The 11,898-nt window shown below is 37.1% G+C and overlaps 1 protein-coding gene across 2 annotated transcripts in view; it reads left to right on the forward strand.

Moving 5' to 3' along the window:
• LOC118780201 (acid-sensing ion channel 2-like) overlaps positions 1-11,691 on the forward strand; it is a 266,399-nt gene extending 254,708 nt beyond the window's left edge. For both annotated transcript variants that reach the window (XM_036532592.1, XM_036532581.1), the window contains 5 exons: positions 5,453-5,606; positions 6,080-6,171; positions 6,319-6,398; positions 7,401-7,469; positions 10,033-11,691. In XM_036532592.1, coding sequence (XP_036388485.1) covers positions 5,453-5,606; positions 6,080-6,171; positions 6,319-6,398; positions 7,401-7,469; positions 10,033-10,134 — 497 coding nt within the window. In that variant the 3' untranslated portion in view covers positions 10,135-11,691. The remainder of the gene's footprint in view (positions 1-5,452; positions 5,607-6,079; positions 6,172-6,318; positions 6,399-7,400; positions 7,470-10,032) is intronic.
• The last annotated feature ends 207 nt before the right edge of the window (positions 11,692-11,898 follow it).

The raw sequence follows: 11,898 nt of genomic DNA on the forward strand, positions 1-11,898 counted from the left end.
ATACTCGTACTGGTTAATTAGCTATATATGGTATGTGTGCACCACAAATCAGATAATAGTTACATGGCAACAGAGACTGTTATAGTTCTAAATAATTACATGTCTGTTTCTTGAATGAACTCCCCAGTACTATATTTGGAAATTGTAAGTCAGCGTTTCCCAAACCTCTGCAGAAGGACCACTTGTCCTGCATGTTTTAGATCTCTCCCTGCTCCAATACAGCTGATTCAAATGATAAACTCGTTATGAACTCCTGAGGCTGCTTAATAACAAACTGATCATTTAAACCAGCTGTGTTGGAGCAGGAAGAGATCCAAAACATGCAGGACAAGTGGTCCTCCAGGAGAGGTTTGGGAAACGCTGTTATAAGGTATGATTTTTGGTCATTCAGAATGGTCATTCAGCCACCACCAAACTTATCTAAGTTAAATTCTCCTTGCTTAGTTGTAGTTGTGTAACTCTTTAATCCTGATCTGAAGCATTTCTGTGTCATCTCAAGATAAAATCTACACAAGCCCTCCACAGAGCCACTGATCCATATCTAATGTGCACATGCTGGGAGGAGAGCATGAACTAAACATTCCAGATAATTTAGAGAGAATCTTTGTTTCTGGGTAATATTGAACGACTGAGGACATCCCTTAGTTCTGGGTACTCAGATTTTTTTCAACGAAACAAGGTAGGCCGAAGCATACCTGTGCTACAGGAAAATTATGATATAGTATGATATAGCAATATAGAGAATTGCTCCATTGAATGTCCATGGAGTGGACCTTTAAAGGTAATACATTTTATGAAGTAAAAATAATTCATGTCATGGAATAAATACAATGTTATAGATTATATTATTAAAATAACATGTTCTCCCATTTGTTCTTCTTCACTAGTGGACTGCTGACGGATATTTCTGCAAATATCTGCAGGCAGGCAGGCAGTCCCTGTTTTTTTGACAGAAACCTTGTCATGATCATGAATTGAATCCTATTTTCCTAATCTAGCACTAGTGCAATCTCTAGCCTGTAGCCAGGAAAGTTATTCCTGCTCATAACACTGTGCTGGATTGGGAAAATAGGATTCAAGAAGTTTAGACAAATATGGAAATAAGTCAAATATTTATAAGGTATTAATACTGTATAAATATTAGAATACACAAACACTCTAAAATATACATTACTGTGTCACACATTACTTGATATTTCACAAATGACAGAACTGAGGGAACAGCAAGAGGCAAATCACAGCATGTGTTTTTGGGTGTCAGTTTTGAGCAGATCCACTTGTTACATTAGTTGTTACATTAAAAACATACAGTGTATTACATTACATTACATTACAATCATTAGACTTCCTTATCCAGAGTGACTTCCAGCATGATAGAACACAAGAGTATCCATTCAAGTTGAATAAACAACCATGTTAGACCAGGCTAACAACACTCCCAGACCAGTGAGTGTTATTAACCCTTTCGCACATAACTTATTTTTTATGCTATGTAGCACGCATGTTATGTTACACGGTCCGTTATGTTTTCATTAACGTCATTAAGCTTCTTATAGTTTTCAGTTAGCATTTGCTATATTTTTTGACGTTAAATTGCTGTTTCTTCAACGCTAAAATTAGCAAGAATTTTTCCAATCTAGTGTTCTAATCACACTGGTTTTAGCATACGTGCTAAACGGTTAATCACACCATTGTGGCCATACATGCGAAAGGGTTAAATACTAGTGATAGAAGGTATTAGGGGGCAGGGATTGGGATGGAACCAAGATGCTGTCTGAAGAGGTGAGTCTTCAGTCTGCATTAGAAGATGGATAGTGATTCTGCTGTCCTGACCCCTGTGGGGAGTTCTACCACTGAGGGACCAATACAGACAAGGACTGTGTTGAGCGATCCCCATCAATACGGGACAGTTGTCCCATGGTTGCAGAGCATAGTGATCCTGGCAGAATATAGGGTTTGAAGATCAAAAGTAGGTGTGAGTGTAATCGTCTGTGTACTCTTTCAGCCTGTTGTTCAGCAAAGTGCCTGCTTTGAGGAGATGCCCATCCTTACTAAGGATGAAATAAATGCGTCACCAGCTCAGTGGGTGAAAGATGGACTGAAATAAGATGGGAAAAATGCTGATGGCTTTTCAGCATTTTTGATACTGTTGTTTTCTCTGGCACATCCCAGCCAGCCTCTCTCTCTCACCCTCAACCAGGATCATTGTGCAAAACAATTAACTGCATTTTTATAAATGTTATAAATGTGCCGCATAAATATAATCAGCATTAAGTGTGGAACAATCTGTATTGTTAAACATCATGCAAATTTTATGCAACAAATATTGTTATACACTGGTCATTTGATTTTTCATGTCATTCCCTTGTGATACAGACTGATATATAACACCCCCTGTTTTCACTCCAGAATAAACCGCATATCATTTCCTAATTATTACCTCAAAAGACCTGATGCCACTTGTTCCAAAGCTGCATTTATAAAGACATGCTGGGTATTTGTCTCTCAAAGTTTTATGTTATTACAACCCTAGGCCCAAAACTGATTTATATCTATGACAATCCTACTTTATTACTGCTACTTTAGAAGACAGAAAAAACGTTTCCCAAAAGTCATGTTTTTTATTAATAAGTAGTGTGTAACACTGCCTTCAAGATTTACTTTTCCTACTTGAGGCGGTTTTGGCAGAAGTTTTCAAAACTCAAAATATTGCAAACAAATCACAATAACAATAACAGAAAAACAATAATTTCACCATCCACAGAGGTGGGAAATTTTCACTGGAGTTTGCTTTAGGGAAAAAACATTTTAGTTAGTGCTGACAGATTTATGAGTTATTACGTTATTGCCAAATACATCAAAGCATGCACCATTAAATAAATTCTATGTTTTAAAAATAACAGAACTATTTAAAATATGATCCAAAAACAGTGCACTAATGGCTAAGCTAGGTCTGCAAAATTTCATTGATATGTAATATGTCTATGTGACATTATGTCTTCAACCTGTTCTGAAGTGGTTACATTCGGGATCTGCATGCTGGGTTATTTTTTCAATGAGCAGGCCATTGCATAATGAGTTGGTAAAATAGCCATGTTGGTATGATTTACACCAATTCAAAAGACAGAATTTTACCCTGGCCCCCCTGATGGTATGACCACCTGTGACTACTGTTATCCTATACACGTTTTAATTAAAGAAGAATCATATTCTTCAACAATTGCCCTGGTTGGAACTTCTCTGTGCTCCGAGCACTCCTCTTTCACTGCTCAGACATACTGATCCTCCATGCACCCCCTTCTGCCAGCTGATTACCCTTTCCCCCCATATTTAAACAACTACATGACACTCTGGGGCTTGTACCTCAATTCGGAGTCACGTGATGTCACGTGGAGTATGGGTGCGCTGACTCACTCCCCTCACTCATTTTGTCTAAACATTCACACAAGCCCTGATATAATATAGATCCACAGACCACAGAGCTATACGTTTGACAATCAACTGATTCTTGACAGAGTGGGCTGGCAAATTAAAGGGACAGAACTGCAAAAAAATGTAAAAACCCATTGTACATGGGATTTGACATCCAAAATATTAGTAAAATATGACGTAGTTTAGGATAGCAAGCTTCTAGTTTTGAGAAGTCTAAAGTCTAAAAAAAATACTTCCCAGTTCAACTGAAATGTGAATTAAAACTATTTTTACAAGAAATTATTGTCCAATTTCAGGATTTTCTTCTTTTGATTTTGTTTATTAATTGAACAGTGTGAATGTCAGGGCATAAATATGCTGAATGTTACCATACCAGCTGGGAAAAGACTGTTCTGTTTAACCACAGATCTGTAGCTCTTTTCTCCATTTGGTGGAGCAGATTTAGTATCATCACACTTCAAGGTTGATATGGTCCCATATTGACAGCCCTGCGACATGAAATGGCCATATCCGTACTGTGGCGGTTTCAGCTGAATGATATGACCACTGCTCAAAGCAGTCAGAAATAGGTGATGGCTCATGAGTTCAAAATAGTACAGGCATTTTGTTTGCTTTGCTTGATTTATAGTCAGGCAGTTTATTTCCAGCTAATTGCCTTTCTCTTAATCTTGTCTTGTTTTTGCGTTCTTCTTTGCATTACATAATTGTGCACCATTTGTCCAAATACACTGATAATTTGGCCACATTGATAAATTTTCTAAGGTTCTTCATGCCTGTAACCAGGGCATGCTGACAACATAAAGATCAGTTAATGTGCAGTTAAGACTTCAGTTTAATTGCTTATGAAATGATTCTTGCACTGATTATCGGAATAGAGTGTGGTACATTTTGTGCTTTATGCTCTAAGGTTTTGCTTGTGCAAATTCTGCATTTACAGGGCCATTTACCTCTTTAGGTTAGAAATGTTGTCTTTGTAATGATTGGTTTTACTAAATTAAATTGGTTTTACTAAATTAAACTCTGTCTTAGTTTAATTCTTTAACATGGGGTGAAGAAAAAGACAGTTACCTCATGAAACACAATTAAGAGGAAGGCAATTATATGCCAGTGGGTATGGATTATTCTGCTAATTCACACAATTCTTAACCAAGCAAAAGGAACAAAAACAGGATAAATCCAATGAACAGTTAAAGGCAGTATCTTACATCCCACCACAACCCATAGCAACTTTATCTTTTCAAGATAGTTGAATGTATGATGTTGTACCTTAACTGTTTTTCCATTGGATGATGTTAATTATTGATTAAATAAAAAGCAATGAGACATTATTGCTTTAAATGGTGCTGATGGCTAACTGGCAAAATGTTTCACTTCCCATCTAACAAGCCATGGAATTTGCATGGATCATCAGCTAGTCAGCAGAAGAGCAGTGAGCTAGTTAACAGTGGGCAACTTGGGGTATTTCATGTGTTATTTTTGATCCCTACTTACTTATTCTATAGATATTTATATTTAGTTATAACTGATCTAGGATCAAGCTGACATTGGCTTATATTAAATCCTTAAGGGGGACTGTCTTAGTGTACAGACAGAGAAACATTGCCCATGCCAGTGTTCTGTCAAGTTTCTTAGCCACTACCTGGATTTAAACCCAGACAGGAAACATACTGTATTTTAAATATGCTTTTATGATGAACATTAAATGTACCATTTAGAAAGCATGTTTTACAGAAAATATTTAGGGTATATTTAAATGCATTACTTTCTCTGGGAGTTTACTATTCTCCACCATCACAAACATCACTGTTGAGCAGTTTCAGTAGTATTTGCAGACATTAAAATCTGAAATGTGTTGCAGGGCAGTAAAAACTGAACAATCTTCAGCCAAAGAGAACAGTTCATGCTTCCTTTTTGCCCTACTCCCTCCTCCCTCTTTCTACATGGCCCAGCATGCTGTTCACCACCATCTTCCTCACTCCACATAGTCTCCTCCTACTGCTCTTCTCTTCCTTTCAAATAGCAAAGCTGTCAGAGAAGGACAACAACAACTGCATCTGCCGGACCCCCTGTAACATGACCCGCTACAATAAGGAGCTGTCCATGGTGAAGATCCCCAGCAAGACCTCCGCTCGATACCTCGAAAAGAAGTTCAACAAGTCTGAGAAGTATATCGCGTAAGTGGTGGAATTTGGCAGTTGGTTCTTTAGCCTCAACGTTAGGTTTCTTCAACAATTTGTCTGATTTCCTGTTTGAGCCAGGCAGAGGCAGACACTTGTTATTGAAAGGGTGGATCATTTGTTTTGTTCTAAAACAAGTAGTTTTTTCTAATTTGCTGCTGCAGTGACAGATGTTTTCAGCAGGAGCTTCAGGTTGGTGGGTGGATGGCTGGCAGGATTTTCTAGGTCTCCAGCCTTCAATGATTTTGATGTATTTGATTCTGCATGGAGTATCAGACCATCATAAATGCTTACTGAATCTTCTAAGGTCATTCGGACAAACCCCATTAAGTACCTTGGTAGGAAAACAGATGCAAGACAGCTGGCAGAATTTGGTGCCCCGTCTACTCTTCCAGTGCTGTTTCCCAACTGGCTGGGGGCAACAGAATTTCATGTGTGTGACTTCTAAATGTGATTCCTTTGTGTTTTAGGGAAAACATCCTCGTCCTGGATGTGTTTTTCGAAGCCCTGAACTATGAGACAATTGAGCAGAAGAGAGCTTATGAAGTGGCTGGTTTACTGGGTAAGGACAGGTCACAGATAACACACCCATGTGTGTAACATTTGTGTGTTAATTCACACATAATATTCAAATATTTGTCATGTTAAAATTAAAAATAACATCTGCCCTGTTCTGAGGCTTTCTGTGTCTTTCATGGTTGATTGACAGGTGACATCGGGGGGCAGATGGGCCTGTTCATTGGAGCGAGCATCCTAACGATACTTGAGCTGTTTGACTATGCCTACGAGGTCTGCATTCACTCTGATGTGCACAAATCACCCTATCAGACATGAAAATGGCTGTCTGAGCTAAGTGTATTATACCATGATAATGTGACTTTTCACTAAATGGTAGAAAATGCTATTTACCAACCACAGATAAGTACTTTATTGCGCCTTCAGACATTTCAAGAATAAATAGAAGTCTGAAATAAATCACTTTCTAAACCTTTTCATGCTGCAAAGACTCACCACAGTGTTATCTTCTGGACAGAATCTGAAGAATCTTTCAGTACATTTTGATGGCTTCTACCAAGGAAGCTTTCATTCATTGCATGTATGCCTTTAAGGGTATATATCAAAATGTACTGAGACTATAAAGGACAGGTAGAGTAAATTAAGTTCATGACCAGCTAGCAATTGGTCCAGGTATGTGACATTGTTGCCAGACTACTTTTATCAAAATGGGATGCAGTGTTGTTAGTGCATCCAACAAAATCTATTGGTTTTGTTCATTTGGATTGATCAGACATATTCTGCAATGATGGGAAAAATAAGACTTCACAAAGTTTTTACAAATTTGATGTCAGAGTTAAACAATAATCTCTAATTATATAATAAAAAGTGCTTTATTCCCCATGGTTTAAATGTCAGATCTATTCAGGTCAGTTTTAATGATTAAACAGTTCAAACTGGCTGAGCTGTCAAACTCTTATAAGAGCTTGTTGAAGAGCTGAATATAAATTAAAGCAATGACAAGTGAACCAGGTGGAGCTAGTCAGCCTAGACATGTTTCAAACAAGCTACTGCAGTCAGAACGATGAACAGTGGGATGTTTCATTGCTACCAGCAATGTAATGCTAGGAAACGTCGGTGGTGTTATTTCACTCACATAAACAAAGTCATTGTAGTAAGAATAGCAGCTTGTGGAGCTCTGCTTGGTAGAGCCCCATTACTAAAAGTAATTTGTTGTTTGGTGTTTACCTGGCTGAGTGGTGGTTCCCTGTAACTCTATGTGTTGGTTACTGTCAGGTGATGAGGGACAAATTGCTTGACTTTCTGAGCCAAGAAGAGGAAGAAGGGAGTCACAGAGAGGATGTGGTAAGCAAGTGTTTTTTTAATAGTTATGTATTTTGATACATTCCGTGTATGGTGCACATACATTTCAATAAGGTCTTTGCTGAAAAAAATGATGTAAGGAAAAATCATGCTTTTTTTAAAGTTTCTGAACAGCTCATAAGTTGTTGTCAGCTGCTCATTTTAGTGCCAGTCATCTCAAATTGGTAATACTGTACTTTGGAAGGAATCTAGAATTAAAGGGCTCTTTTTCACATTTTTGGCAAAAATTAATTATTAACATTAGAATGGTCTGTGTATTGCCCTTTTGTTATACAATAACAAAAACCCCTGAAATTACTTTCTGAAGCATGTTCAAAATTAACTTGGTGTCACCATGAAATAACACCATGATAGGCCTTGAAAACTTTAAAGCTTGTTATCTTACCACTCTATTTTCTGCAGTCAGAGCCCTTCAATTATAAACCCCTATAGTGTAAAGTATAAATTAGAAAATTGGTTATAGACAGTTTGCTATACAAAAATGTTTTTGACAAAATTTACTTGTGGCATGTTTGCAAAAGCATAACATCATGTCACTTAAAATATCCAGGGATTCAGATGAACATTTTAGGGGTGACGTGAACCCTGTAAAAAGCTTACTCTATCCTTTAAATGCAGATCAGGAGCAGACTGAGAGAAACTGAGTCATAAGAAAGTCACATCTGACTGAAGTGATGTTTAATGTCTAGGACAGATGCAAAATCAAAAGACTACGAGTAAGGTCAAGTGGGTCCTTCTTCTTAAATTGGCAGAAAACACCGGGTTTATAAAGATCAATGAACACTGTTACTTATTATAAAAAAAATGTAACAATCAAATACTCTATCAGTAGCATCTGTACTCCTCCAATGAGGATGCCAATGAGTCAGTGAGTCCCTATTTCGCTAAAGCATGCAGCCCTGACTGACATCTGAACATCCCTCTATGTCACAGTGCTGTCAGTTGTATGATCATGAGATTTATAACCTTTTGAAATGGGGTATCAAGGTCATCATAATCAATCAGTGGTTAAATGAGATCTTAGTCATTTTACAACCATGCACAGTATCTTTGACAAAAAAATGTAATACATGGTACATAAAGAATGCTGGTACACTGGTAAACATGATAATACACGATTAAATTGGAAATGCCTGGGCAGCAATAATAGGAAATTTATATTGTTATTTGCTTTGAAAGTTTTGGCATATAAAATTGCATACACTCTTCTTTCAGACAGCCTACAGATAGAAAGGAAATGGTGTTATATCAGATCAGATAATTCAAGAGTGATACATTAACAGCCTTAACAGTATGTTTTAAAACAGAGAAATAATGTGTATTTTTAATTATCATAAATTAAATCATTTTGGGAAACAATCTAGAAATATATTTTAAAGATTGTGTGATTACTTAATATTAGAAAATGTGGCAGAAAATGAAAGCTGTCAATTTCTTATTGTTTTTTAAGTGAGACATGGAGTTCAGCAAGGCTTTTAATAGCTTTGTAATTTCCATGGAAACAATTTAAACAAGAAAATAAAGAGCAAATATGGTACAGTCCATTAGCTGCTTTGACACTAAGAGAGATTGTGTTTGACTGGAAGACAGATGACATTAATACAGACATGAAAGATATTAATGTGCAGATTAAACACATTAATGCTGTTTGTTCATCACTGCAAGAACACCATTTAAATAAAAAAAACATCTGAATTGGTATTCAGCACATGGAAATGTTCATTTAGCTACTTTGAATACAAAAAAACAGGAAGGGCCTACTGGCCATTTAATCGTAACTCCTTACAGGTAGGTAATGTATTAGCTAACAAGAAAGAGTATCAATGGCATTTGCACCTTAATGTGACTGCAAGTGGCATTTTTCGTTTCTATGGAGAAAATATCATTGAATTCTTCTTGAAAACTAATGGACAGCATCATAGTGCATCATATTTTTCTTCCTTCTAAATCTGATAATGTTTTTTTTTTCTTTTCACAAACTACCTGACTCTGTCATGAGATGTGAATGATAAGATGACTTTATGTGGAAAACTGGCAGTTTTTCAGGTTTTGAAAATTATCTTCCCTATACTGTATGTTTTTTAAAGAAGACCACCATTGCAAAGATGGAAACATATTTAAAAAATATTCTGTTTCTGTGTCTCATTATTTTGTGATCTATGTGCAAGTCTACTCTGTTGATAACAAAACCTTTTGTAACCTTTGCTCGCCCCATTTATGAATCTGTCCGAATGTGTTCCCACAAGTCTTGGGTAAAATAATGTGATTAAATGCAGATATTACAGAAAAAAAATGATAGTTGAATGAAGTCTCATCTTATTGCCACAGTAGGCTTTCCTCTCACATTAATGAAGTAAAATACATGGTAAAATCCCAGTGTGACTGCACTAACACCACTGAGAGAGAATGACAAGAAACGATTTTGATGTATAAGTGGAATAAAATTTTTCTTGTGTGTGTGCACATATGTATACATGTGCACGTGTATGTATACTGCGTGTACGCACATACTCAATCATGTGTGGATGTGTATGTCCATGTACAGAGTACCTGTGATCCGGTGGCAAACCACTCAGAAGCCATCAGCCACACTGTGAGCGTGCCACTGCAGACCACGTTAGGAACACTAGAAGAGATTGCCTGCTAGTGCCCAGGGCTCCCATCTTCCCTGTCAGCCACCAGCTGGGACAGCAGACACAGGGGGCCTTGGGAAGGGAGGAGGGCCTGCAGCTTTGAGTGACACTGCAGTATCCTTGGAACAAGAAATCAATGAAACTTACAGCAGAAGAAAACCAAGAGCTTTGTTACTACATGCTGCACAGATGGGAAAAAAGACCTGTCTTCTTGACTTAACTGCACTCTCTGTGAGTGGGGAAAGACTTGGACATTCATCCTCTTTTTGCTCCTGACAGACTCTGAGAGGCAAGGTCTCTAAATTCATGGATGAATCAAAAACAGACCACTGAGGGAAATATATCTGTATAGATTTGTGTATACAACTCACTCTGTCATTCACAACCTACTGCCAAAACTGTACATTTGCCAACTGTCCCACTTGCATGTTGGTTCTTTGGATACAGTGCTTTTTACTAATGCCATGACTGTTTTTTTGCTTATGCTGTGTGTCTATGAAATTAAATGGCTTGCGAGGTAAAGTGTGGTGCATTACTATAGGTAGCCATCTTGCAAAGAGGGTCACAGTCAGTCAGTACTCCAACATAAATAGCTTTATTTGTCAGTTAAATGTAGTGTGTTACAATCTCTGTAATGTGTGGTCCCTGGTACACTCATATTTTGTATGGCATCATTTTTAACAAGCTCATTTAAACAATTGCATTGAATATTCATTGCTCATATGAGATGGACAGGAAGCGAACAGAAATACAAATATGGATAATCTTAAGAGGTGCAGGGACTACAAAATGGTGGTGTTAGAGGCATGGATATGAGGCAAGGTTTACATGCTAAAGCAATCTCTGAACAGCCCACTCTACCATTTACTACTTACTTTAAATTGATTACCTGCAATGTCATGGACATATATGTATACTACATTACATAGCTGTATGTTTACAACTATACATACCAAGCTATTTTTCAGTTTGGGTTAAATGTGAAAAACAGCTGTTACTACCGTCATTAATGCTGTTCACAGTGTCAGCCTAACTGGGTGGTATTCCAGTAGAGTAAATTAAGGTAAGGCTTTCCTTTAGGGGTCTGCTATTGCATAATTGTATTTTTTAACATAAGTGAAAATGGTTAAATCATAAACAGTGCTTTCTTCAGATTAGAAAAATCCAAATTAAGTCTAAATAAGGAGTGTAGCATTTGTTGCTGAGGGATGCTTGGACCTATCTGGTAGGCAATCAGAGATAAATTCTCCTGTTCTTAATAACTGCAGTATCAGTTATGCAGTATCAGTATGCACCATCTGTTTTTGGTTTCTGCCAAACCTGAAATAGATAAGTATATGAATCACTGTATCCAGAACAGCAGTTCAAGTTAATTAGTAGCTGGGTGAACAAGACTGTTTGTTCTGACATATTGATAGATTGGCCATGTTCAAACATGATGATGAAAAATCTTAAAGTTAGATGTCTTTAATTTCTTGATGTCAAATGTTTTCAGGCAGCAGCAGTCTTGTCATTTTTTCAGTTCATCCATTTTAGAACCATGCTCTATTTCTTTGTGCCTCAGTAAGAGCTTCTTTATTGGTTTTCCTGTTGTTTCCAAAATAACATTTTAAATATGGTCTGAAAGCAACTTGAGCAGTAGAAAAATAGCAACATGTGTGAGATTCAATGCATTAACACTTTTCTGTTCTTCATTATTAGATGGGATTAGACTTAATTTGGACCTTGGACATTCTACTCTTTACTGAGCTGTCAGTATGACCATACTCAACAGTCAT

This window comes from Megalops cyprinoides, chromosome 1, assembly GCF_013368585.1.
Source record: "Megalops cyprinoides isolate fMegCyp1 chromosome 1, fMegCyp1.pri, whole genome shotgun sequence".
Classification (NCBI taxonomy): Eukaryota; Metazoa; Chordata; class Actinopteri; order Elopiformes; family Megalopidae; genus Megalops; species Megalops cyprinoides.